Source organism: Pongo pygmaeus, chromosome 13 (genome assembly GCF_028885625.2).
Source record: "Pongo pygmaeus isolate AG05252 chromosome 13, NHGRI_mPonPyg2-v2.0_pri, whole genome shotgun sequence".
In the NCBI taxonomy this organism is placed as follows: domain Eukaryota; kingdom Metazoa; phylum Chordata; class Mammalia; order Primates; family Hominidae; genus Pongo; species Pongo pygmaeus.
The window spans coordinates 124,754,950-124,782,376 of NC_072386.2; the positions used below are offsets into that span (position 1 = coordinate 124,754,950).

At 55.4% G+C, this 27,427-nt stretch overlaps 2 protein-coding genes across 8 annotated transcripts in view; one reads left to right on the top strand and one right to left on the bottom strand.

Annotated features, from left to right (window-relative positions):
* The first annotated feature begins 795 nt into the window (after positions 1-795).
* On the top strand, positions 796-5,862 carry BRD3OS (BRD3 opposite strand). 4 transcript variants are annotated; one of them, XR_008504464.2, is made up of 4 exons: positions 796-940; positions 1,242-1,487; positions 1,605-2,660; positions 4,234-5,862. XR_008504464.2 is itself a non-coding variant. In XM_054500146.2 (3 exons), the coding sequence occupies exon 3, from the start codon at positions 2,145-2,147 to the stop codon at positions 2,397-2,399; it is 255 nt and encodes an 84-aa protein (XP_054356121.1). In that variant the 5' UTR covers positions 796-940; positions 1,242-1,487; positions 1,605-2,144; the 3' UTR covers positions 2,400-3,497. The 4 variants fall into 4 exon arrangements, 1 of the variants encoding a protein (XP_054356121.1); XM_054500146.2 differs by lacking the exon at positions 4,234-5,862 and having other exon boundaries at positions 1,605-3,497; XR_010123385.1 differs by lacking the exons at positions 796-940; positions 1,242-1,487 and having other exon boundaries at positions 1,606-2,660; positions 4,234-4,523; positions 5,010-5,862.
* The window catches only part of BRD3 (bromodomain containing 3), a 37,713-nt gene continuing 15,999 nt past the window's right edge, over positions 5,714-27,427 (bottom strand). For 2 of the 4 annotated variants that reach the window (XM_054500144.2, XM_054500143.2), the window contains exons 4-12: positions 26,775-26,922; positions 25,599-25,813; positions 23,295-23,666; positions 20,512-20,640; positions 17,144-17,335; positions 15,417-15,652; positions 11,433-11,725; positions 10,102-10,230; positions 5,714-9,106 (exon numbers count right to left, since the gene is read on the bottom strand). In XM_054500144.2, the coding sequence (XP_054356119.1) occupies positions 8,991-9,106; positions 10,102-10,230; positions 11,433-11,725; positions 15,417-15,652; positions 17,144-17,335; positions 20,512-20,640; positions 23,295-23,666; positions 25,599-25,813; positions 26,775-26,922 (1,830 nt within the window). In that variant the 3' untranslated portion in view covers positions 5,714-8,990. The remainder of the gene's footprint in view (positions 9,107-10,101; positions 10,231-11,432; positions 11,726-15,416; positions 15,653-17,143; positions 17,336-20,511; positions 20,641-23,294; positions 23,667-25,598; positions 25,814-26,774; positions 26,923-27,427) is intronic. The other 2 variants (XM_063650041.1, XM_054500145.2) reach the window with 1 other exon arrangement.

A 27,427-nucleotide genomic window follows, 5' to 3' on the forward strand; every position in this document is an offset into this window, starting at 1 on the left:
TCCTCTCCCAGCCCCTCCTCTCCCAGCTCCTCCTCCTCCTCCAGCCCCTCCTCCTCTCCCAGCCCCTCCTCCCAGCTCCTCCTCCTCCAGCCCCTCCTCCCCAGCCCCTCCTCCTCCTCACGCAGACCCTCACCATCCAGCCTCTCCTCCTTCAGCCCCTCCTCCAGCCCTTCTTCCTCCTCCAGCCCCTCCTCCTCCAGCCCCTCCTCCTCCTCCAGCCCCCCTCCTCCTGCCCCTCCTCCTCCAGCCCCTCCTCCTCCAGCCCCTCCTCCTCCAGCCCCTCCTCCTCCTCCAGCCCCTCCTCCTCCAGCCTCTCCTCCTCCTCCAGCCTCTCCTCCTCCTCCAGCCCCTTCTCCTCCTTCAGCCCCTCCTCCTCCAGCCCCTCCTCCTCCTCCAGCCCCTCCTCCTCCAGCCCCTCCTCCTCCAGCCTCTCCTCCTCCTCCAGCCCCTCCTCCTCCAGCCCCTCCTCCTCCAGCCCCTCCTCCTCCAGCCTCTCCTCCTCCTCCAGCCTCTCCTCCTCCTCCAGCCCCTCCTCCTCCAGCCCCTCTTCCTCCAGCCCCTCCTCCTCCAGCCTCTCCTCCTCCTCCAGCCCCTCCTTCTCCAGCCCCTCCTCCTCCTCCAGCCTCTCCTCCTCCTCCAGCCTCTCCTCCTCCTCCAGCCCCTCCTCCTCCTCCAGCCCCTCCTCCTCCAGCCCCTCCTCCTCCTCCAGCCCCTCCTCCTCCTCTTCCAGTTCCTATTCCGGGCGGCTCCAGCCCGGCCTCCCGGAGCGATCGATGGCTCGGGCTCGTCGCACACGCCTGCCCAGCATCTGCGCTCGGCTCGCCAGGCCTGCGGCGCTGCCATGGAGACACGGCCCAGCGGCCCCAGGCTCCGCCCCGGGAGCCCCGCCGCGCGTCGCCCCGCTGCGCGCATCTCCGAGGCCCTCGACGAGCGGTGACTGGTGCGGGCGACGTGGGGGAGCCGGGGATGCGGGCAGACGATAGGGGGGTGGAGGATGGGGCGACCCAGAGCGCGCGGGGTCTGGGGCGCGGGGATGGGGGCCGCGGGCCACGCGACGGGGACCCCAGGGTGCGCGCAGGTGGCGGGGACGCGCGATGGGGGCTCGGGACGCTGAGGCTGACCTAGCGCGGGCATCGCAGGAGGGGAGGTCCCTGACGCTGCGTAGCTGGGAAGGCGTTCGGGAGTGGGTTGCGATGCTTCCCTGTTCGTTTTCTCCTGACATCGTTTTTATTTGGGTCCAGGAGCCTCCCGGGAGCTGGATGCTCGGAGCAGCAAGGCGGCCCTGGGGGCCCCTTCCGGTCCCGGGGCTGACGCCTGGCGGCGTCTCCGGGAACCCGCGCCGTTTCAAGCGCCGCTGGCTCCTGTTTCACAGATGGAGACCCTGAAGCCTCAACAAGCAGCCTCCCCAGCACCACCCAGGGACTGAAAAAGCTGGCACTGGGCGCCCGTCTCACTCTCCACCCAGCTCCCAGGCTGCCCCACGGGACGTAAGTAGCTCGATCTAGGCCGCTGACCCCCAGAGAGTTGATGCTGCGCTGCAGACTGCCGCTGCTGCCGGGGCGCTTGACTTCCCCTCTCCTGACAGCACGTTCGTTCCTTTGCAGCAGCACCTTTGGGGAGAGACGAGACCTGAACAAACGCTGGGGCCGGATCCCCAGGGTGGGTCAGAACAGCTGTTGCCCTGAAAGCTGGCCCGGACCGATGCGTGCAGGGCGTGCCACCGGAGCTCCTTCCAGCTTGCGTCTGGGGCCACCATGTCCCTTCCTCAGGGCGCTGGATCCATCTCTTCAAGCTCAGTGGTCCAGGCCATGGTGGCAGAATCACCCCCCAGGGTGTGACGCCTCGTCCCTGTCAATTCCACACAGCTGCACCCGGAATAGCTGTGGCCGGGCGCCGCTCTGACCTGTGTGCGGTCCCCTGAATGGGTCTCAGGTGTCTTCAGAATGGCAAGGCCGCCTCATTTCCTCACCACACAACCCTCCTGAGGACGTTGCCTGCAAATGGGCTGAATTCCTAATTTCTACCATTCAGTTAAACGAGGGATCCTTAAACCTCAAAGCTGGTTAAGCTGTCCGTTAATTTAGTGCGCGTGGGCCGTCTCAGAACAGCAGGGTTCCCAGGAGTCCAGCGGGACAGGGGAGGGGATGAGTGGCCGCGTCCCCCTGGCAGAGAAGGCCTTGTCTGAAGGTTACGCCCGCCTCCGGTACAGGGACACCTCCTTGCTCATCTGGCAGCAGCAACAGCAGAAGTTGGAGTCGGTGCCACCTGGGACGTACCTGAGCAGGAGCCGAAGCATGTGGTACTCACAGTATGGAAATGAGGCCATCTTGGTCCGAGACAAAAACAAGCTCGAGGTCTCTAGGGACACAGGGCAGTCCAAGTTTTGCACAATTATGTAATTCCGATGTGAGCATCTGAACCCAGGACCACACTTTGAGGAAAACAGACCTGGGTTTCATTCAGTTGTCTTGTTGCTTTCCAATCCTTGCTGGAAGATTTTGAATAATGAATGTGAAGATCAAACTGTGGTGTTAAGAACCCAAGAAGTGCAGAATTGGCCCCCGAGCCCCTCAGCACAGCCGCGGTGTGACTGGTGCACAGGACACTTCCCCTCTAGAGTACCCTCCGTGGTCAGCTGTTGCGACATTCGAATTCTCCAGGTGCTGCTAGGGACAGCATAGGCCTGGGCACTGCTAGATGCTTGGTTTAAACCAGGCCAAGAGTAACCCTCCCATCCCCATTACAAACCACCTTTTCAAGTTTTTATAGGTTTTAGTTTTTTGTTTTTAGCATAAATGGCAGAGTAGCAGCAGCATCTCACCAGGAGCTTTGTCGCATTACATTTTGTATTTTGCTTTTTTGAGACGGGGTCTCACTCTGTTACCCAGGCTGGAATACAGTGGCACGATCACAGCTCACTGTAGCCTCGATCTCCTGGGCTCAGGTGATCCTCCCAAACTCAGCCTCCCAGGTAGCTGTGGCTCCAGGCGAACTACTGTGTATAGAGACAGGGTTTCCCTATGTTGCCCAGGCTGGTCTTATACTACTGGGCTCAAGCCTCCCAGAGTGCTGGGATTACAGGCGTGGGTCATCGCACCAAGCCCGCATTTGTATTTTGAGTTACCAAAATGATCGTCATGTGTGAAGCATCATGGTAGCTTCCAAGCATTTGCGGCCTACCGGCTAGCACATCCAAAACACATTCAGGAAACCCGAGAGCTGTAAGTTGCACATGTGTGGCCTACAGTGACTTCCATGTAGTAACAGGGCTGAGCAAGGCAGGCTCTCCCTCAGACTTAAAGCATTCAACCTCTCTGCCCCCAGGCCGACACTGACATGTGTTCACTGTTGCTGCCACAGCTGGCCACCTGTGTGTTCTGTCCCCATGAAGCATTCACCTTCTGCTCTCACTGACATCTCCTTGGCTACACAAATGTGCAGGTGTCTCTTGTCAAAGCTAATTTTTCTTTTCTAAATAAACATCCTTTAATACACTCCTCCCCTTCCTCACATTCTTATTTTTATCCTTGTTCGTAATATCCTACTTGGCTTCCCACTTTTTATAGCAGTAATATCTCATTGATTGCTAAAAACTGCAATACAGAAAGGCATAAAGCAAAGCACAAGTGCTCTCCCTGGGGAGGACCCGGCCGGCAGCTGGGGATGTGTCCCACGGCTCCTCAGCGTGCACACACGGTCACGTGATTCTGACGGCCTCATCCTGCAGCATGCCTCTTGTATCTGCCATTTTCTTTCTTGCTCAACTGTACAGACTGGGCATTCACTTTATGCTTTTTTTTTTTTTTTTTTTTTTTAAAAGACAGGGTCTCACTCTGTTGCCCAGGCTGGAGTGCAATGGCACAATCTCAGCCCACTGCAACCTCTGCCTCCTGGGTTCAGGCGATTCTCCTGCCTCAGCCTCCTGAGTAGCTGGAATTACGGGTGCCTGCCACCAGGCCTGGCTAATTTTTGTATTTTTAATAGAGACAGGGTTTCACCATGTTGGCCAGGCTGGTCTCGAACTCCCAATCTCAGGTGATCTGCCCGCCTCAGCCTCCCAAAGTACTGGGATTACAGGTGTGAGCCACTGCACCCGGCCCACTTCATGCTTTTAACCTCTGACTCGCAGCTCTCTCGTGAGCCCACAGATGGGCACAGTGACAGCGTCGAAGTCATCTGTGCAAACAGCATGTTCTGAATGTGCCTGTACTCTGTTCATGCTTCTCTTTGCAGCTGTGCAAGTTCATTCGCAAACATCCTAGAAGTGGAACTGCTGGGTCAAAGTGCATTCCCTAAATGTCCTGCCAGAGGCCTGGTCGGCAGCAGCCTCCTGCACAGCCCGAGTCCTTTCTGCGAGATTCCTGGCTTGTTTGCAGCCTGCAGCTGGAAGACTTGAAGTCAGACTTCCAAGATTGCCGCATGGAGCTGCAGAGGGAGTGAGCATGGGGCTGGAGGACCTGCCCCGCCGGCTGACACTCCCACAGCAAGGTGGGCCCGCCAAGGAAGCACTCCACATCCGCTAGGTAGGGTTTGTCTACATCTTTTCAGTTCTTCAGTTTAAGTCCTGCCCGGGAAGAAAGCAAACTCCAGAGGCAAATCTGGAATGCCTGTGTGCCACCTTCTCACCGCACCACAGACTCCTCTGAGGATGGGTTGTGGCGGGGTTGGCCCCAAGCATGGGAGGCAGCGCTGACACGCAGAATGGGGTCTGAGGTCACGTTGCAGCGCTGGCAGGATGTGTGCTCAAGGGCCAGTCTCTGCAGGGGTCAGGGCGTGTGGGCCACGCACAAGCCAGCTGGCACTAAGCCGCTTAGGCTGCAGGAAGACACCATCTGCCTGGGACGGACAAGGCCCCATGTCTGTCCTCAAGGAGGCTGGTCTGGATGAGAAGGGTCAGTCTGGCCAAGAGTGGCACCGTGCCCCCGACCCCATCTGGGGTCGGGTTGGACAGGTCCTCAGGCCTAGACGTGGGCCCAGCCAGACCTTCTCCCCTGGCATGTCTCTTCCAGGCCTAGTTCCAGAGCTGTCATTCTTCAGTGAGCCGCGCTGCACGCCAGCCTCTGCAGTCTGGCAGTTAAACCTCACTATGAAAATCTGCTTTTGGGATTTTATTTGCATTTCCATTAGACTGAGCACATCACAGGAAGCCACTTCAGGATAGACTGAGGTGCAGAGGGAGGGGACAAGTGGCCAGGTTGACTAGAAGAGCACAGAACCTGGCCGTCTCGAAGAGGGCAGCTTGTTCCAGGGAACCAATGAACTGTCAGTAAAGGGGATTGTAGCTTCCTAATGAGACAAGAAATGATGCTCCCTTCATCCTCCCAGGGCTCAGGACAAGAGCTACTTAATGGTTTGGTTATTATTATTTTTTAAGAGATGTTGTCCAGGCTGGAGTGCAGTGATGCAGTCATGGCTTACTGCAGCCTCAAACTCCTGGCCTCAGGCCATCCTCCTGCCTTGGCCTCCCAAAGTGCTGTGATCACAGACACGAGCCACTGCATCCTGCCTTTAAATGGTTTTTTGGGGCCCCTTTTGGATGCTCTGGGTGTTTTTGCCAAGAGTTACAGGATGTCAAGTGTGGGGAGCTCAGCACCCTCACTGTGGACCAGTGAAGGCTGTTCCAGACCAGGTGCTTCCAGACATTTCCAGGCTCCAGGAGAGAGGCTGGGAGCCCCCACAGAAAGCACAGCAAAATGCAAAAAAAAAAACAGTCTTTTTTTTTTTTTTGCTTTTTATTATGAAAACAAAACAAATGCCCCAGGAGAAGGGTCCATGATTACCAGAAACATCAAAGAGTACTTTCTACCATTTTTATTCTGTTGTGTTGAGGCCAGCATTGCAATAAACAAGCTAAACTACTTACATTGGACTCATTTTCAGTAACTGACATTTACAGGAATATACTAGAAACGGCACTAAAAAGTTTAAGAAAAGTTACGGTAAACTTGCATGCACATCATACAGAAAAGTAACATTTTAAATATAAAAAAGAAAAACTTCCTGGAAGCATTATGCCAGTATTAAGAAACAGCGCTACTCTGGATGTGACAAATTCTGTATGTGGGTGTTACTCTTTCCCAAAAGACTGTCAGAGGCGTGAGTGCTGCAAAAGAACAAAAACAAACACAAAAGAAAATGTGTCTTACAGTTTGTAAGCAAGATGACACCGCCCAACACAAAGAGGGGTCTGGAGTTCAGTTCACGCCCGAAGCCTGCCCCCTCGGCCTCCAGGGGTCATTCAGAGCGTTCTCAAATCCAATTCCAACACACGACTTGTCACTGCTCCTCTCCCCTTGAAAAAAGCATGTTAGAAGCTGCCCTACAGGTCTCAGCAGTGGGACAATCTAATTGAATCACCGCAGCCTTCTAATACAGAAGAAACGGACGTGACCGTCACCCTCAGCCCGCCGGCGAGGGCATTGAGGAAGTTATCAATCCTTCGAAACTCTGAAAAGAAACCAGTGTTGAAGTCTGGACAGAAAGCCTTAAAAAAGTAACAGCACCAATGCAGCTGCTCAGTGTACCCGCGGTGGGCCGTCAGGGTCAGCGGCTTCTTTCTAGATGAAAGGAGCAGAGGCGAGCCGACGCCACCGTCACAGACAACCAGCCGAGAAGGAAAGGCCCCACGATGCTCCTGCTGCACTGCCCCCACGGCTGACCGCTCCCGACGGCTCACACAGGCAGCAGCTCACTGCCCTGTGGCTTGAGGGGCATTGCAAGGAGCGCCCCCCAGCCCCAGGCACCCCCGGCTTAGGGTGTGCGTATCACCCAGCCCTGTGCTGGCAGCACATTACCAACCAGCCTGCGTGAAGACCTGTCATCTGTCGTGTGTGAATTCCTTAAATTCGGTTTAAATAGTCCATTAAAGATCTGTTTAGAAAATACCTTTGAAAAACAAGGGTAACTTTAAAAAATGGAAACTTTCAAATCCATTTATATTTTTATTATAAACAAAACTTAATTAAAAGTTTAACAAACTGGCTGAAAACTCACCAAGTGTCAGACTCACCAGCAATTTAAAAAATGATAATTTACCAGCATTTCCTCATCAGAGTTCCCTCTCCGGTAAGGGTATACCTACATCTGTAAGGATCAGTGGACTCTGAATCAATTTTATGTTTTTTTTTAAAATTACCATGTATTGGGATACTAATGATAGTCCCTATATGCATCCAGAAATGCTGGCAGAAAGCACTGGCCACCATACAGGACAGACCACACCACAGCTCCATACCCAGCGTCTGCCTGAGGCTCCCCCACGCCAAGGTCCGGGAGAATGCCTGGTTTCAGTCATTTCCGGACTAACTGTGACAACGCGTGAGCAGGGAGCACCATGCAAGTCTCCAGGAGGGAATCCTCCTGGGGCCCAGAGACTCCTCCACCCCTGGGGAGGGCAGACAGGCTCGGGAGGGCCTGGCCAGGCCCCTGGAGGCTGGCAGGGGGCAGGCATGCCCCCCCGCAAGCCTGGGAGGCTAACCCTGGCATTCCTGGCTGCAGCCGCCATGCTCATTGGTGGGCCAGTTTGGGGCATCCCCGTACTCAAAGGCCATATGGCAGCCTCTGGGAAAACAAAACCAAAACACCTTCTATTAAACTCTGTATATTATTATTTTTTACAATAGAAAGTTAAAAATCAAGACTTAGATTTACTATACATTTTTTCTCTCAGATTACAAAGTTTATATTATATAACTGGGGTTCCCTAAATTGATTTCTTTTAAAACAGTCTTAAAGAGACCAGAAGTGAATACAAAAGAACTAAACAAAATAAAAAATTAGAATGTGCTGTAGCTGAAAGCTGTCTATACCTGTAAGCCTCCAAGTTTCATACAAAAAAAAAAAAAAAAAAAAAAAAAAAACCACAAAGAAAAAAACCAAAAAACCCAACAAACCCAGGGGCGAGCGCGCGAACAGACGTGGGTGAGCACCGCGCGGTGGCAGGAGTTAGCACCTGGAGACGACAGGCCGCCACCAGACAGGACCCGGGCCCAGCACACCACTGACAAGGCCTGCATCTCTGCGATTGTGTGAATGCATTTCTTCTGCGGTTTTTTCTTATTTTTTTTTTTTTAAAAATGACCAATGATGTTAATAAATAACTATTTATATACACATAAGCTCGGGAAGTGGTTCCCAAGGGCGGCACAGCAGCAGCAGCAGGGGCAGCGCTAGCCAGGCGGGGACTCACAGCGGGCTGGACTTCCGTAGAAAATTGCCGAACCTTACAAAAAAAGTCTCCTTTTTTTTTTTTTTAATCTTTTCTTCTTTTTTTTTTTTTTTTAAAGTTGAGGTAAAAGCTTCAGTGTATGGAAACCTGCAGGCTGCACACACAGCCGCTCTGTTCCCTCCGAGGAGCTCCTGACATCACCATAAGCGGAGGACACACATCCCACCCGACCACCCCCCAAGGGCTCCACGCTCCGGGCTGGGGCTGCGATGACCCTTCGCTTAGGCCCAGCCTGGTCTCCACAAGCAGGCACATCTGTCCTCAGCCCCTCCAGAAAGAGGTGGCCGCGTCAGACACGAGGGTCAGAGCTCGGGGCCCAAATGACAAGGACGATGCATGTTGACAAAGCTAACAGCTTTCAAATACAGTACCCATGTCCGAGACATTTCCTTGGAAAAAATTCTTTCTCGAGCTATCGACCAGGTTGGGCCTAAGCAAAGGGATTCCATAAGGTTCTTCAGTACGAATCTCACACGGTTTTCTGGGGTCATCGGGTTAGCATTTGAAGTTGTCATCTCCAAGTGACTGAATTCAGTGATGAAGAAGAGACTTTCTGCAGAGTTCACACCTTCTCATCAAGTCTAACGCGCACACACAAGATAGATCTCTGACCTATGAAAGCAAAAACTGGAAGATATCATAACACTGAATTAAAAAGCAGACCTGCACACCATGGAACAAAAGTAGTATATGAACCACAGAGGGGTACGGCAGAGTCTCGGCGTGTGCGACATCCATCTGTCCTGTTCTGTCCGAAGCCAGTTCACTCTGAGTCGCTGCTGTCGGAGCTGGACCCGCTGGAGCTGCTGCTCCCAGACTCGGAGGAGCTGCTGCTGCTGAGCCTGGATGGGCCCCCTGAGGGTGCTGAGCCGGGCTTCTCTGCGGAGACATGGGCAGGAAGATGCGCTCTGCACACCCGCTTCTTGACCCGCTTGGCGGCATGTCGTCCATGCCAGTGTGCCACCACCACACTGTGTGCCACGATCCACCCACTTCCTGACCCAGTCGTTTAGTAAGTATTTATTGAAATTAATCAGGTCAACAAGACTATCTGAATATACTTGAGACAGAAAAAAATGAATGCAGACTACTAACAGGAAATGATGGATGCAAGAAAGGCTGCCCATCAAAACCATCCACCAGTCACATGGCCACCAGCAGCCACAGGAACACCAGCTGCTGGCATTTCTGGAGCGCTTACTCTGCCTGGGGCATCTAAAGAGTGACTACAGGAGACAGACCCCTTCAGCGGGCAGGGCCATGGGCCCTGTCTCGACACTGGGCAAACCATGTCGCAAGGCCATGGCCCCCAGCTAGAACATGCTCCAGTCCAGACACGACCCTACTGTTCCCCCATATGTGTGTCCCGGAAGCCAGGGAAAGAGATGTGTGCTCTAACAGGGTCCAGAAAAAGGAGGCAAGGGCTCAAATGCTCGCTCCCCTGAGCAAAGGACCTGGTAAAGCACAGGGCATGGGGCTGGGCCTCCCGCCTCTGCTACCTCAGCCTGCCGTGGAACTGATGCCACTGCCAGGGAACAGTCAGAAAGCTCACAGTGAGCCCAGCTCACTGGCTGGGCTGCCTGGTCCAGCCCCACAAGAGCCCTCTCCTGGGGGGTCCTCTGTCTGTGGTGCCCTGGAATGGGCTGTGTTCACAAACACCCCACATGTGCACACTTCCCTGGGGGGTTGGAGTAAGACCCCCAGTGACAGACAAGGAAATGGAGGTTTCAGGAGCTCAACAGCTCATCTGAGAACATGGAGCTCATCAGGAGGTAAGCCACACTCAGATGCGGGCCTGCTCGATGCTCAAACCCCTACTGCTGACACCCCCCACCCCCACCAAAGAGGGGTGGCACGGCGGCCGCCAGCAGTACCTTTCCGGGCGGGCTTCTTGCTGCTGCTCAGCTGCCCACTGACGTCCTGCAGACGCTTTTCCAGCTCCTTCTTCTTTTCCTGAGCTAGCTCCTCTTTCGACTTGGCTGCCTGTTTCTTCCCGCTTGCTGCTGTCGGGGAACAAATGGGCACTCAGACTGCAGAGGGGACCGATGGGGCAGGAGCCAGGGCTGCATCCAGGTGGCCAAGGCCCCAGCCCTGCACACTGGCATCCATGCCAGCTGCCCAGCTTTCATGAGTCTGGGAGCTGACAGATGCAAAGCTGTCACCAGGGCTTCGAGTGGCAGAAATGACTGGGATGAGACAGACCCACCACCACCCACATCTGCTGAGCCCTCAGGGTGTGCAAAGCCTGGATCCTAAGGTGACAGAGGCCATTCCTATGGTGCCAACAGGTGCACGGACAGGATGTGGTTTGGCCAACGTCCCTCATGTGCAGGGCAGAGCCTCTGATTCATGGACCTGCCTCACCAGGGCCGCTGCTCTCCATCTGCCCGAGCAGGAGGCCCAGTCTCCACTGCCTGACACTCCTGAGTCGCTCCCTCCAAGTTGACCCGGTGACTTACTGCGGGTCGGATGCACCGTGACCACGCAGACATTCCATCCAGGAAAAGGAGCGAGTGAGGCCCATGCACACCCGAGGCGCCACATGCAAGTTCAAGTGCGCCCTGCACTCACTTGACAGCCTATGGGGGCTGCCACAAGGGCTGCCTTGGGTCTGCCCTCCCTCCTACTCTGCCAGACCTGCAGACCCCAGCAGTGACTCGTTCCTGCCACTGACTTCAGGGAAGCCTGGGCCGGTGCCCCAGCGTCCGTCCTGTGAGGCCTCTGGACTTGTGACCCCAGTCGAAGGGAGGGTGTCCTTGTTATAAGAGAAGCTGGTCTGCCCTGCAAGGGACCATGAAAGGTCACCTGCAGCCAAGGCCCCAAATGGAGGGGAGCCTCAGGAAGGCATGCAGTGAGGACCCCAACTGGGCCCTGAATGAATGGGGTTTGGGGCCAGAGCCCAGCCCCAGGGTCGCGCCTTCTCTGGACAAGGTTAAGGCCAAGGCACGCAGTGCTGCCCATGTCCCCAAGTACAGGGAAAGAGGGCTCTGGCTGGGTGGGGCTCAGGCCTGGGTTCAGCCCCAAGCCCACCGGCCCTGGCTGAGCACAGATATCCTCAGGGCATCTGTGGTGGGACGAAGGAGCCAAGACAGAGTGGCAGCCCTGTGCCCACGCTCAATGCACAGGGTCTGGGAGGAGTGACAGGAGGGGCAGGCCAAGGAGGGGAGAGGAGCTTCAAGCACCACGCTCCACGCAGGCAACTTACAGAACGGTTTCCTTTGCTTTTTCTGTAAACAAGACTTGACATATCTCTCCAGTTCCCGCAAAGTGGTGGGTTTCAGAGTCTCAAAGTCAATTTCTATCTCGTCAGGGTTGGAGTCCCTGAGCGAGGGCTCCCGAGATTGGATGATGTGCACCACCCGGCCCAGCTTCTCCCCAGGCAGCCGGTTGATGTCCAGGCTAAGCTGGCGCTTTTCATCGTAGCTCATGGGCAGGCCCTCCTCCTCTTCCTCCGAGTCGTAGGAGGCAGATGCCTGCTTGCCGCCTTTCTTCAGCTGTCTGGGGCAGAAGACAGAGCAATGTGGTGTTGAGTCTCTGTCTACCTGCCGTGGGAGCCCACTGCACATACCCCTTCTTCCCAACAGCAGGCTGCTCTCTGGGACCAAGCTTTCTTCCCAAAGTGGTGCCCCAAGGCAGAAAATCCAAGGTTAGAAAAGTTGCTCCCAGCTGCGGGGTTTCCAGACCTTGGCCAGGAAGCAATTACAGAGGTTAGTTCCTCTCTACACCCCACAGGCGTCTCAAACTCCACAGGTCAAGAAATGATCTCTGTATTCAGGTAATCCAAAAGAAGGCAAAAAAGGGGGAACAAAGGAACAAAAAACACAGAGGAAAGAAAATAATAAAATGATAGACCAAAATCCAATTATATCAATAATTATGTGAAATATAAACGGTCTAGGGCCAGTCATGGTGGCTCACGCCTGTAATCCCAGCACTTTGGGAGGCCAAGGCGGGTGGATCACGAGGTCAGTAGGTCGAGACCATCCTGGCTAACACGGTGAAACCTCGTCTCTACTAAAAATACAAAAAATTAGTCAGGCATGGTGGCAGGCACCTGTAGTCCCAGCTATGCGGGAGGCTGAGGCAGGAGAATCGCTTGAACCAGGGAGGCAGAGGCTGCAGTGAACCAAGATCTTATCACTGCACTCCAGCCTGGGCAACAGATCGAGACTCTGCCTCAAAATAAAAAAAAATAAAAAAATAAAAAAAAAAGAAAGAAATATAAATGGTCTAAACACACCAACTAAAAGGAAGAGATACTCAGGTTGGATTAAAAAACAAGACCCCACTTACACAGTGTCTACACAAATGTCACTTTAAATATAATGTTCTAAGTAGGTTAAAAGGAAAAAAGTGAGAAAAAATATACCATGCAAACACTAGTCAAAAGAAAGCTGGTGTGGCTATATTAATTTCAGACAAAGTAAACTTCAGAAAAAGGAATATTTTCAGGAAAAAAGGACAATGCAGGGCCAGGTGCGGTGGCTCACGCCTATAATCCCAGCACTTTGGGAGGCCAAGGCAGGTGGATCACCTGAGGTCAGGAGCTCGAGACTAGCCTGGCCAAATGGTGAAACCCTGTCTCTACTAAAAATACAAAAATGAGCCAGGCATGGTGGCGGGCACCTGTAATACCAGCTACTCGGGATGCTGCAGCAGGAGAATCACTTGAACCCTGGAGGCGGAGGTTGCAGTGAGCCGAGATCGTGCCTCCTTCTCAAAAAAGGAGAAGAGCAAGACTCCTTCTCAAAAAAATTTAAAAAATAAAAAATAAAAAAAAGGTTTCAAGTCAGTAATCTAATCTTCTACCTTAAAAAGTAAAAAGAAGCCAAGTCTAAACTAAGCAAAGGAAAGAGTAAAGATCAGAAATAAATAAAAGTAAAAATGTTTTTTAAAAAACATCAATGAAATCTGTTTCTTTGAAAGATCAATAAAATTGGTATGTCTCTATCCAGATTCACCAAGAAAAAAGACACAAATTACCAATATCAGGAATGAAAAGGACACATCACTACAGGCCCTACAGACAATAAAAGGATAATAGAGAAATACTAACCAATAAACTTATGTCCATAAGTTTGACAATCTGAGTGGAACGGATTAACGCTTAGGCATAAACCTCTAAAACTCACTCAAGAAGAAACTGATAATCTAATAAGGCTATATCTATTAAAATAATTGAATTCATGATTAAAAACCTTCCAACAATCAAAACTCCAGGCCCAGATGGTTCTGCTAGTGAATCCTACCCAACATTTAAGTATTAATATCAATTCTATACATTTAGTCCAGAAAACAGAAGAGGAGCAACACTTTTCAAATCTTTTTTTTTTTTTTTCTGAGGCCGAGTCTTGCTCTGTCGCCCAGGCTGGAGTGCAGTGGCGTGATCTCGGCTCACTGCAACCTCTGCCTCCCGGGTTCAAGAGATTCTCCTGTCTCAGCCTCCCAAGTAGCTGGGATTACAGGTGCCCGTCACCAAGCCTGGCTAATTTTTTCTGTTCTTAGTAGAGAAAGGGTTTCACCATGTTGGCCCAAATTTCTGGGATTACAGGCGTGAGCCACTGCACCTGGCCTCAAATCACTTTTTAATTGCCTCTAATCACTCAAATATTATACCCCAACCAACACCTTTTTTTTTTTTTAAAGAGAGAGAATCCTACTGTGTTGCCCATGGTGGTCTCAAACTCCTGAGCTCAAGTGATCCTCCTGCTTTGGCCTCCCAAAGTGCTGGGATTACAGGTGGGAGCCACCACACCTGGCTGCAACTCATTTTTGAGGCCAGCATTATACTGATACTAAAAACAGACAAAGATAGTACAGGCTGGGTATCCCAAATCCAAAAATCCAAAATGCTCCAAAATCTGCAACCGTCTGAGTCTTAACGTGACGCTCAAAGGAAATGCTCACTGGAGCATTTCAGATTTTCAGTTTTGAGATGCTTCAGATTTGAGATGCTCAATGGGGAGTATAATGCAAATATTCCAAAATCTGAAAAAATCCAAAATCGGAAGCACCTTTTATTTTGGAAACATCCTTATTTTAGATAAAGGATACTCAACCTGTATAAGAAAAATGGACTTTTGCATCCGCCTCCAAAAAGGAGAGAGGGAGGGAGGGAGAAAAGAAGGGAAGGAAAGACCTATCCCGACCATTCCACTCGCTGTCTTCGTTAATGGCTGACCCAGCTGTCTAAGCCCAAACCCAGGACCCCCATGCTCCTCTCCTCCTCCCTCCAAGCACCAGGGCCTGGCCATGCCGCCTCCCAAATTAGTCTATCTCCAGAGCTACACCAATTTCTTTTGCCTGCACCACCACGATAACCTCTAAAGGGGTATCCTTTCTTCCATTCCTGATTCCCACTAAGCTATTCTCCATAGCGGCGAGGATCTCATCGTGTTGAGCTTAAATCCTAACTCTCCTTCATTTGCTTGAAAAGGAAACATGAACACCTCAAACAAAGCCGGCTGATCTCAGCAGCCTCAACTCACCTTTTTTCCCAACTTGTTCTTTTTCAGTGGTGCCAACTTGGCCCTCATTCCCAAAAGGAACACGTCCTACTGGCCTGTGTGGCTTTGTACCCGCTGTTCCCTGTTCTTGGAACTCCCTCCCTGGCCCTCTGCTGCCAAGCTTGCTCCCACACAGCTGTTGCCTCCCCCTTGGGAAGCCTCCCTTCCACCTGGCCAGGAGAGCTCCCATCCCGGTCCTGAGCTCCTTCCCTACTAGCTCACATTGCTTTGTGGCTCCTCCGTGTCCCTAGCAGACACTCCTCAGGGTGGTGCCCAGCCACAGCAGGGGCTCCCGAAGGAGGCTGAATGCAGCTGTGCACGATTCCACCATCCCTGCCCCCTGCCTATGGGCAAGTCCAAAATGGGGCATTCAACTCCCCCTAGTCAAGATCCTTGGCCCAGACCAGAAAAACATCCCAAAAGCTTCATGATGTGGAGACCAGGCTGTGCCAGCGCTTCAATGCCCAGAATCCAGGCCAGCCCCACAGACAGCTGAGTAGCACCACCTGGGCCCCCGGACTTCCCAGCACAGGTCTCATCAGGCCCTCTGTCTCCCCGCCCCCATCACCCTGGTTTCCAGGTGGCCAACGCACAAAGCCCCCAATCCCAGCACTGCTGTTACGTGAGCCCCCATGGCGCACTGAGCGCTGGGCTTTTGGAGCCCGAGCAGGTCTGGAGCCCACCTGCCGGCCACGGTCGTGCTGTTGGCCTTCTTGGCAGGAGCCTTCTTCTGCTGGGCCTGCTTGGCAGGCGGAGCCACCTTGGCCTTCTTCTCTTCCTCAGCCTTCACTTTGTGCTTCTCCTTCTCCTTCTCCTTGTCCTTCTTCTTCTTCTCTTTCTCTTTCTTCTCCTTCTTCTTCTTTGGTTTGTTTACTGGGGCCTGAGACAGGGCGGCCAGCTGCTCGTGCACGGCCTTCAGCTGGAAAAGAGCGGGCGGCTGAGCAGGTGCTGGGCACGGCCCACACCACTGGGGCTGCGTGGGGCCCTGGGACTGGAGGAGGCTTGGGGCGATGTCGGAGCTGCCTCAGCTGGGCGAGGAGGTGAACCAGGAGCACCCGGGCCCTGCTCTGCCCCTCACTCCTGTGACCCCCAGTGAGTCATGAGCCCTCTCCGCCTCAGCTTCTTCACCTGCAGTGGGGAAGAGCTGCCTGGCCACAGGCTCAGCACTGCGCAGGTGGCACAACAGGGACTCGGTCAGGGCAGCTAACTTTTTAAAAAACATCTATTCTACTTTCAGCTCTGGGATCCATGTGCAGAACGTGCAGGTTTGTTACATAGGTATACATGTACCACAGTGGAAGGCTGCACCCATCAACCCGTCATCTACATTAGGGGGCAGCTAACATTTTTTATTACCATTGTTCAGATAAAGAAGGACTCTCCAGAAGTTTAAATGCCCACACAAAGGAGATTTTCATCAGTGACTTCTGGGAAGCCATTTGATAACACGCAGGACTCTGGGGTTAAAACAATCCACTGCCAGCAACCAGCATTCATCCAGGGCCGCCCTGCAGCTGGCAGTGTGCCAAGCACCTCGCCCTCCCCACTGCAGCCACCCCCATGGGAGAGGACAGGCCCCTTGAAAGGCACTGCCCACGTGAGGCCACGGCCTGTCCCTGCCTCTGGGTGGTCTGTGCAAGGAAGACAGCAGGCGGGTGGAGGAGCTGCCACCTCACAGCCGTCTTCCCTGCTGTGTGTCCTTGCCACTTCAAAATCAAATGTCCAGCCCAACTCTGGGGACTGCAGGGCCATTGCTGTCCTTGCAGCCCTGATTCATGCTGCTCCCCTCCTGACTCGACAGCCCTGCTCTATTTTCTCCCAATCCGGGGTCCCAGAAATCATGCATCTGGCTGGCTGCCAGAGGTCTAGGGACAATTCACATCTTTCTCAATTTCACCTCAAGACAGCTCAGAGTGGGTGACATTTGTCCCATACTGCAAACGAGGAAAGCAGAGAAGGGGGAGGAAGCACAGCCTGGCAGCGGGGCTGGGGCTGGGCAGCTGCACGGCAGGGCCCTCAGGACCCTGGAGCCCGCACCCCACCCCACTGCGAGTGACTGCTTGGAGCCCAGGCACTACTGTGGCCTCTGCAAGTTCCTCACAGGCCTTTCTGGAGCAGAGCAAGGCACACATAACCACACATGACCACTGAGCTCCCACCTGAGGCCCGCCAGATCTCCAGAAACATCCCAGCCACGTGTCCCCGCAGCCACCCATGTGTGCTGTGGGTTAGGCTCGCACCACCCCAGACCTGGGGAGGGCACTCCGAGTGTCTTTACAAGGAAGCACTACCGTGGCTGCTGAGGGACACAGGGCAGAGGAGGGAACCATGCAAAGGGACAGACCTTGGGCTGCTGTGCCAGCAATCCCGCCTCAGCCCCTGAACCCCACCCAAGCGTGCCAGTGCCCACCTGCTCCTGCAGCTCCGCCAGCCTGGTGGCCCGCTCCTCCTCCGAGTCTGAGCTGCCCGAGTCCGAAGAGCTCTCCTCACTGCTACGGCTGCTCTCAGCGCCCTTGCTCACCATGGGGGCCGCGGGGGCAGGCAGCGCCGGTGCCTCCACTGGCTCATCCGGCATCTTGGCAAACCTCATCTCAAACACGTCCTGCGGCAGAACAGAGGCTGCCCTGAAGACGTGGATGCCCATGGGGCTGCCCCTTGGTGCGGGCCCTCAGGGTTTCTGACGTGCCCCTGGGGCAGCACCCACAGCTGTTACGAAGGTCGGGCTAGGAGGAGACAGGGTCCCGCCTGCCTGGGGGGCTGTGGTTGCTTCCAACTTGCCCTCCCTCCCTCCCCAGGCAATTCCTGGGGACAGGCCTGGGAGGAGGGGACACAGGTGCTGGCCCACAGCTCCCTTCAGCAACTCCATGAGCCCTCTCTAGAAGATGCACGCATCCTTGTAGCCTCCTGGCCCAAAGCTCCCGGGGGCTGCCCCTGCTGTGAAACGGGAAACAGTGTCTTCCCTTGAGCTTGGACAGGGTCCTCCACAGCCACAGGAGTCCAAGAGTGTTGACCTCTTCCCATCGCTTCACCCCAGAACTGACGGCAGCATCACATCTCATGAACGGTTAACTCCAAAAGTTGGCCCAAAAGGCCAAAGTCTAGTCCTATCGATACTTTATTTACAAAAAAATATAAAAATTAGCCAGTCATGGCAGCACATGTCTGTGATCCTAGCTGCTTGGGAGGCTGCAATGGGTGGACTGCTTAAACCCAGGAGGTCGACGCTGCAGTGAGCCGAAATCATGCCATTGCACTCCAGCCTGGGTGACAGAGTGAGACCCTGTCTCAAATATATATATATACACACACACACACATTTTTAAGTTTTACTTTTACTAATTTTTTTTTTCTCTCAAGACAAAGTCTTGCTCTTTTGCCCAGGCTGGAGTGCAATGGCATGATCTCAGCTCACTGCATCCTCATCCTGGTTTCAAGTGATTCTCCTGCCTCAGCCTCCTGAGTAGCTGGGATCACAGGCATGCGCCACCACTCCTGGCTAATTTTTGTATTTTTAGTAGAGCCGAAGTTTCATCATGTTGGCCAGGCTGTTCTCGAACTCCTGACCTCGTGATCTGCCTGCCTTGGCCTCCTAAAGTGCTGGGATTATAGGTGTGAGCCACCATGCCCGGCCTACTTTACTTTTTGTAGGGACAGGGTCCTGCTCTGTTGCCTAGGCTGGTCTTGAACCCCTGAGCTCAAGTGATCCTCCCAAAGTGCTGAGATTACAGGGGTAAGCCACCACACCCAGACTTCCTATCCAAATTGACTTTGGAAAGCCTTTGGACCAGGACTTGGCCCTCAGTCGCCCCTCTCAGCAAACGTCCCCCTCCCTGGGGCAGCCCAGCCTCACTGAAGACAGGGAGACACAGTGATGTGGAAATGAGAGATTTCTCTTTGCCAAGCTCAGAAACCTGAATCCACAGTGTCTACTCACGTGACACGCCTCCACTGTTCAGGCTGGACCCAGCTCTGGAGAAGCCTACTCCAGGCTCTCATATCCCAGGCTCTCCTCTCAGGAGATGTCCCCAGAGGCAACCCAACCCACAGAGCAGCGATCCAGGCCCCCGCTCGGCCGACAGCCTTGAAGGCCATTCAGACCAGGTCGTTTTGCTGTTGGGCTCTAACCCCACAGCTCAATTGATAAAACTGCACAATTGCTAAATAGTGCTCAGTCATGGAAATCCATCAGCCTCAGGGTCTCACTCTGTTGCCCAGGCTAGAGTGCTATGCAATCACAGCTCACTGCAGTCTCAAACGTCTGGGCTCAGGTGATCCTCCCATCTCACTTTCCCGAGTAGCTGGTTCTACAGGAACACACCACCACACCTGGCTCGTTTTTAAAATCTGTTGTAGAGACAGCTCGTCTCAAACTCTTGGCCTCAAGTGATCCTCCCACCTCCGCCTCCCAAAGTGCTGGGATTACAGGCGTGAGCACCATGTCTATCCAACAGCACCTGTTGCAGGAGCAGGGGCAGAGCCGCCGGCTTCCCTGCTTGGTCTGCAAGCCTGGGTTTCCGTCCTCTATGCTCAGCTCCCTCGTTAAACTCAACCCAGTATTTACCAGGCTCCAGAGGACTGGGCTTTGCAAGGTCTTTTGGGTTCAAGACACAGTGAGCGAGGTCTCAGTATAAAACCAGGGTTCTGATGGCTTCCTCTGGATGTAATGGGACCTCCAGGACCACTCTGCCATCATCCCCCACAGGACCCAGTGCACAGAGAGGATGGCAATAGCAGCAGTGCCTGGGAGAAGACCTTGAGCAGGCCCTGTGCATGGGAGGGTGGGAAAGGCAGCAGGACCTGCAGGGGGAACGAGTTTCTCTCTCTGCCCCTTTTATGGGTCCTGTGTCATCCACAATAATACCATGGGCTGCTCGGGGATTTCAAAACAGTCTGTGCAAGGACTGAGAACATCTTAACATGACATTCTGGGTCCCGTGAAAAGGAAAAGCATGCTGGAAAAGAACACGTACCCATAATTCTCCCCTTTCCTCCAAAAATCAAGTCCTTTGATTAAATAACATTTATAACAGTGGTGCTGTTATTTATAAAAGCAAACCACCTGCCATCACAATTAGAAAAGGTAAGAATAGATTCTGGCACATCCACCCACACCAAAATATGTGTGCGGGACCTGGACTTTGGCAGAAAAATGCACATGCAGGCAAGAGCACACACACACACGCACACACGTCCACATACACACACAAATATCTCTGTGAGGTTTGTGCATGTTCACAAAGTCCCTGTGCTGAGAGCTAGACCAAGACACTCCTGTTTTCCCTTAAGACATCTCACTGCTTCCTGCATTTTCTCCAATCTGCCTTTTACTTCTGTTGTCAGAAAAGCAAAATGCTACACAAGCCACTGTCACCTAATTCATCCACCAGCTGCACTGACAGGCTAGTGTCCAAGCCTCTCCTTGCCACAGAAGACTTGCTGGAAACTATAGTCGGGGAAGCCACAAGACAAAGGGCATCTGCCATCCCATCTGGTACACCCACCAGCCCCTGGAGGGAAAGGCTCACTGCTGCGACACCCCCACGGAGCCCCAGTGGTCCCACCTGCTCGCTGGCTGCCCTGCCCCAGTAGCAGCTCCTGGAACCCAGCTCAGAGCCTGGCAGGCACCTGGTTTGGCACTCGGGAAAAATGTGTTGAGGGAATGAGGCTCTCTGAGGCCTTCCACGGCTGGACATTCACCTGGGCGCCCACCCCACACCAAGGCCAGGATGCCCACAGCACCGAGCTGAGCAGCCCCACCCGTGCCCAGCCTCGGGTTACCTGGAGCTTCCGGGCCATGGCCACCACCTCGTGGTCTGGGGGATTGTATTTGTAGCAATTCGAAAACATCAGCCGGACATCAGCAGCAAAGCCCTGTGCATCTGGGTACTCTCGGCCATCCATCTTCCTCTGCAACACACAGTGACAGGGGCCAGTGAGCGTGGCCCGTGGCCTCAGGACTCTCTGCCACACCCCACGAGATGAACTCTGGAGCCTCAGGAGCCACCGCCAGCTCCAGGGCAGTGCCTACTGGCCTGGCCGGCAGGACACCCCAGCTCTCCAGGACCTCATACGAGGAAACTCAAAGTGAGGACATGAGAGGGTGACTTGATGGCTTGGCAGGGAGGGTCTGGGACTCCAGAGACATATCTTCCGGTTGGAAGAAAAATGCACTCAACAAGAAATCCCCGGTTCCCGTAGGTGTCCCTTGGCCCCTTCCTTGTCCAGAGCTTCCCTTTACACAAAGTGGGTAAATCTTCACATGCCGACATGCCATCAGCAGCCCCAGGGGGCATGAGGCTGCAGCAAAGTCAGATTCCACCAACAACAGGGGGCCTGCTCAGTCTACACAAGAAAATGTAATTTTTTCCCTCGAGGAAGCCAATAGCTGTTAGCCAGCTTGCATCTTACAGAAGCACCCCGGTATCCCAGGGGCCTAGCTGGATCTAAGGGACTCCACGCTGTGTCCAGCGGCAGCTCCTGAACCCCACAGGGGTGGAGGCAACGGGGACGTGTCGGCTGACACCTACCCACGTTTACTTGGCCACACAGAGACCCTACAGCAAAACCCACCGCAGGTCCCACCTGGCTTTGGCAAGCAGAGAACTGAGGCCAAGGCCTGGGCAGACAGCGCCAGGCAGCAGGGGTGAGGAGGGGCACACAGTCAGTCCCCAGAGCTGGGAGGTGCAGGTGGCTCTGCCGGGGAGTGGACAGAGGCAGGACCGTCGAGGGACGCTTCAAGGTGGCCACTGGGAACACACTAGTTGGGGCAAAAAGAGGTCACGCTGTGCCCAAGGGAGTGAGATTCCCATCCCGGGATGGCTTCAAGGAGAGGGACCTTGTCGGGGACCTCGAAGGACGACACACGCAAGGGCAGGGCGAATCTACCCCGACCGCTCCGTGGGGTCCAGGCTGCATTCATCCAGGTGCCAGTGAGATGGAGGGGCCGGGTCCTAACCCGCAGAGGGCGCCCCCAACTCAAGGCCTGCACCCTATGCACTCAGACATGTGACCCATCCAGAAGGAAGGACTGGCAGAAAGAACCCAGGGACACAGTGGGACCTGAAAGCCTCTGATGTTGGGAGAAAAGCTTGTTTTCCGTTTTAGCATGTGCCGGGACAAACCATCCCCAAAAGCTCCATCTGTAAAATCTATAGGTCCTGAGGCCTCTCTCCCTGATTCACTGCCCCTTTTCCACAGCATCCGGGCCACACTCACGGGCAGCAAGTGCTGCCACCGCACCTGGCTTCTCCCCATGCCAGGACAGACAGAGGTGGGAAGCTCCGAACAAAGCAGATCATGACTTTAAAGTGAACTAATTTTCTAGAGCTTCTTTATTATGGTTTCAAGGGCAAATCAAACCCTTTGACCAAAACGGAATTAAGCTGAGCTTGAGTCCAGCCCAAACACTGGATCCCCCAATGATGTTCCAGAAATCCCTGTTAACTGTGCTATGGTAGTGACACACAAACCCCAGCCCTGGAGGCTGCAGCCGAGGCTCCTGGCAGCTTCTGGGCTGCGTGGCTCCGGCCCTCAGCTTCCCCCTCCCATGGCAGTGGAGCCAGGCGGCCCCGCTCGTCACTTTTACCTGACCGTGCACCGGGCTCTGGGGCCTGGGCCAGCCAGGTCTGTCCTGCCCCTGAGGTCCAGTCAACCAAGGAAGAAAAGGCTTTCATCAGGAGATCCTGCCTCGGGTGGGCAGAATGACTGCGACTGGCTCCCCAGGATGAAAACAACTGCCCAACAGGGCTCCCAGCAGCTCTTCCCAGGGCCGCACGGCAGTTGGCGGAGGAGACGGGCCACACCTCTGCCAACTGCCTGCACGTCCCTGGGAGCTGGCTTGGAGCTCCCCCAGAGGGAGGGCAGGTACCAGCCAGGAGTCTGGAAAGGTGCTCAGGGAAGACCCGGTGGAGCTCACCCTGCCTTGGGGCGGCGCAGCTCAAATGCCGCCCCCACCACCACCCCCCATAGGGACCAGACTCACTCTGACCTGCTGTGAGGCACACAAGAGCCCAGGCAGAGGCTGCCGCCTTGAGAAGACTGGCACGGGGGAGGCCATGCTCTCGGTCTCAGCTCTGCCACCCGCCCAGGTCCCGCTTCCGTCTGGTGAGGGGGTGGGGCTTGGAGGCACTTAGGGGACAGAAGCCAGGCCATCCCCACTGGCCGCCTCACTCCTGTCTGCCGTGAGGCGCCTGTATCCGGGGCTTGAAGGAAGCAAAGTGCAGCTTTAAAACTTTACCAACTATGAGTGGCCCAGCTCTAGGGGCCCCCTGACCTGATGATACACAATGGGAGGTGGGAATGAAATCAATGAAATCACCAAACGGGTTCGATGGGAATAAAGAACAGAGCCACAGACTCCGGGACCCACAGGCAGGGCACGCCTTCCTCACTGAGCCCTGCCAGCCTCAGCCAGGGCTGCGGGGGCCAGCCCGGAGGGTGCACTTCTACGGCAGGCAAGACCCTGCTCCCCAAGAGCCGCCACTCAGCCGGCACAAGACATCAGCACCCACGGCAGAGCCACAGGACGTGGGCAGAGCAGGGCCTGCCGTGCGGCCACGTACTTTCACGGTGCTGAGGTCCATCGGGTGCTTGATGATGTCGTGGTAGTCGTGCAGCTCCAGGGCCTCGGCGTCCACCGGCTTGTAGAAGGGCCAGGCGTAGGCCGCGTGCTTCTTGGATAGCATCTCCCTGAGGATGCTGTCGCAGTAGCGCAGGTGCTCCGACAGCTTGCCCTTCTTGCCTGCGTGCTGGGGCACCTCGCCGTCCTCCAGGTCCTTCTTGGGAGGCTTGATGGGGCGGCCACCACTCTCCCGCCGGGCCACCACTTTGGCCTGCTTGGGGTCTGACAACGGCGGGGGCGACTCACTCCGGCTGGCAGTGATGGCTGACGTCGTGGGAGTGGTTGTGTCTGCTTTCCGCTTCACGCCCTTTTTCTGCGACAGTGAAATAATCAGTGAACCCCGGAAACCAGCCTGTGGCCCCGAAGACACATGTCGCTGCAGCTGCGTTTCTGGGGCACTGTCTGCCTGCCTGGCGCTGGGCTAAGCGGCCACATGCACGGCCCCACAGGAGAGGACACCAAGGCTCAGGGGCCATGTCACTGGCCCAAGGTCACACAGCTGGCAGTGGTGAGCCTGGGACTCTCCCTCAGGCTCAACTCTGAAACCCGCCCTCACCTGGGCATGGGGAGACACCTCTCTCCCTTAGCCCCGAGGGCTCAGGGATCCCGGGCGGGCTCGCACCTCACACCCCAAGCCGTGTGAGGTGCTGCATGCAATTCACCAGACACCTAACAAGCACCCAGACCAGGATCCGGGGACCTCGGCACTGCAGAGACCTGGGAGGAACTCCCTGCTTTGAGACCAGCAGGAAAGTTCCAGACAAGGGCCTGAGAGCGGGGGCTCCGCGGACAAACACAAGTTTTGCGGGACAACAGGGAGGCAGGAGAGCATTCCGGACACAGGGCAGGGGGCAGCCCAACCAGGAGGCATGAAGCAGCCACAGCAGCTCTGGGAACAAGGGACTTCAGGGAGTGAGTGGGCAAGTCTGGACTCCATCCCAGCAGCAATGGGAGCCACCGAAGGCTATTTCAAGCAAGGAGAGGAGGGAGATGACCCACAGAGCCTTCTGTGGGTGTGTCCTGGGGACAGAGCCAGGCACCAGGCAGACGTGCATGTTTAACGTCCAGGCCTCGTGGGGGTGTGCAGGTCTCTCTGGGTAGCCTGCAAGGGCCTCAGCACCCAGCACCCCTGGGCATCACCTCAGCGTTCCAGGGCCAGGGCTCAGTGTGCACCCTGAGACCAGCTCAGCCGGCTTCTAATCTTAGCCCAGCGGGAAAGGAGCCAGCGGGAGCCACGGCTCCCAGCCCACGGCACCTGCCGTCTAGAGAGCCACCCACAGTCACTGCCCAGCCAAGCCGCCGCCCTCAGACTGGCAGGGGCCGGAGCCGGCTATCCATCAACACTTGACAGGCACCCACGGGCTGCCAAGCGCCAGGCGCGTGCCGCAGAGGGTGGGTAGGAGCAGGGACAGACTCGTCTGGCCGTGGCAAATGGGACATGCTCCAGTAACAGCCCCCACTGGGGGAGGCGGCTTGGCCAGGGGCCACCCATAAGTGCAGGCAGTGAAGGCCACGGGGAGGGGAAGCAACGGAGGTGGCGTTTTACCTTGGGCGAGCCATTTAACCCCTCTGAGCGCCCGCTTCCTCATCTGTAAGATGGGGGAAATACTGTCTGCCCCAGAGGGTTGCTGTGAGGATCAAATCGAAGAAGATAATACACATAAGTGCCTGGCACCGGCCCTGCCCAAAGCAGGAGACTCACCAGGCCTCGCTAGCCCCAAATCTTGCAGGGAGCACCCACTCCCTGCTGAGACCGACAGGGCCCGCTGTGAAAAGCTCCCAGCTAAGTGGGGAGCAGGACAGGCAGGTCCCCATGCTCCCATGTGGAGCCCACAGGCGGGGCCAGCTTGGGTGCTGGCACCTCACAACGCACCCAGGTGGGTACAGCTGGCACCACTCTCCTGAGTGTGAGAAGGGGAGGACCGGGACCCCCCCCACCCTGGCGTCTCTCCCACAACTTCCCCACCTTGACCGAGCCTTTGGCCAGGGCTTCTGGCCAGAGAAGCTGGGGTTCAAGTTCAGCCAGGCCCTCCCTTACCAGCTGTGTGACCTTCAGCTCCCTAGGCCTAGGTCTCCTCATCTGTGTCAGTAACAACAGCCTGACCTCCCAGGGCGCAGAGAGAACCACTCCCAAGAGCCGGCACTCAGGGAAAGGTGGGAGCCCCCCCGCCCGCTGCTCCTGCCCTGACCTCAGGAACCCTGGCTGGGATCAGACACCCCAGCCATCCGGACTTAGGGTGCTCACCTTCACGACAGGCGGCGTAGGAGGGACCACAGGGACGATGGGTGTGGCAGGAGGAGGTGGGGCGGCAGCTGGGGGGACTGGGACCGACGTGACGTTTGCAGTGATGGTTGGTACAGGGGTGGCAGCGATGACGGGCGTCTGGGAGACGGTGGGGGGCACACTCTGAAAGGGGGTCGCTGGGGAGACAGAGGACACGGCCGCCACTTGCTGTGTACCTTCAAGACAAGGAAGGGATGTTCAGCACACCAGGCTCCACTAGTATTTCCAAAAGCTTCCAGTGCCACCCCTGCAGCCAGAACACGGGTGCCAGCTCTGTGCTGCCAAGACCCCCGGCCAGAAGAACACTCCATGCTGAGATGCCCCCCATCCTGCATCTTGGTCTGGCTCATCTTGGCTGAGGGCTCCCTGCGTGAAGTGGAGGCCCCCCGCCACAGACCACAGGAGGCGGAATGAGGAAGCCAGGGCAGTCCCATGGCCTGGCAGTCAAGGGCCACCCTGGAGTCATGGAAAGCTGGTACTGAACTCGGTTCCCTCAGTAACAAGCTGAGTGACCAACGACGTGGCTGTACTTAAGCCCCCAGCTTCTCCCATCTGCAACACAGGATGGCCCGTGGCACTGGCCATCCCGCTCGGTTAGCCTCTCCACCCAGACACGCCCGCATGCCAGGTTCCCAGGCCAGGTGGGATCCCGGGGCTCACGGCACTAATCACCACCATGCTCCCTGACAGGGAGACGCGGTCTCACTTGACCAGGGAGCCAGGCAGGTGATAGTGACTCTCAGGTCACAGAGAATCAAATGACTGCAAAAGAGACAAAGCCCTAGGAGGGGCACAGGCCCCAGGCATCGTGGAAGAAGTGACCTCAGGGCTGGAGCTGGAAGGGGGAGCAGGATTTGGGAGGTAGAGAGCAGGGACAGGTGATCCTCCTAGACCATGAGCTCCTCCCCAGCGTGGGCTCAAAGGCAGCCGGCTATGGCGTTAACATCTTCTGTATCCCCGGGCCAGCTGCTCCTCCAACGTCACCCATAGGCCACACTCAGCCAAGACCCGGCACCCACGAGCTCTTCACGACAGATGGGAAACAGCTCAGATGGCTAAAGGACTCGCGTCCCAGCCCATCCACCAGTGGGCCTCTACAGAGAGGCCCAGCCCCTCACCCGCCCCGGCTCCCTTTACCTGCGCTCTGGGCTCCCGCAGCCGGCTTCCGGCCTTTGCCCTTTGGAGCAGGGGGTAATAATTCAACTTCCTCTTGGGGCATCTGGGCCACTTTTTGTAGAAAAATTTTCTCTAAGGCTTGGGCCATTAGCACTATGTCATCTGTGGGCTGAAGACACAGAGAGTCCAGGTCACGTGTCAGGAAAGGAGCTGTGTGCTTGCAAAGGACATTATTAGTTGTAGCTCAAAAAAATATTTAAAATTTGTTAACAGATTTGGCAGTGCAGGAGAGAACAAAATGAACATATATATGTATTTTTTTTTTTTTGAGATGGAGTCTTGCTCTGTCGCCCAGGCTGGAGTGCAATGGCACGATCTCGGCTCACTGCAATCTCCACCTCCCGGGTTTAAGCAATTCTCCTGCCTTAGCCTTCCGAGTAGCTGGGATTACAGGTGCCTGTCGCCACACCTGGCTAATTTTTTTGTATTTTTAGTAGAGACAGGGTTTCGCCATGTTGCACAGGCTGGTCTTGAACTCCTGAGCTCAAGTGATCCGCCCACCTTGGCCTCCCAAAGTGCTGGGATTACAGGTGTGAGCCACGGCACCCAGCCAGGTGATGCGCTTTGGGCCTGCCCAAGAGCTGCTGCAAAGCACCCAGGCCCACTGCGTTGCA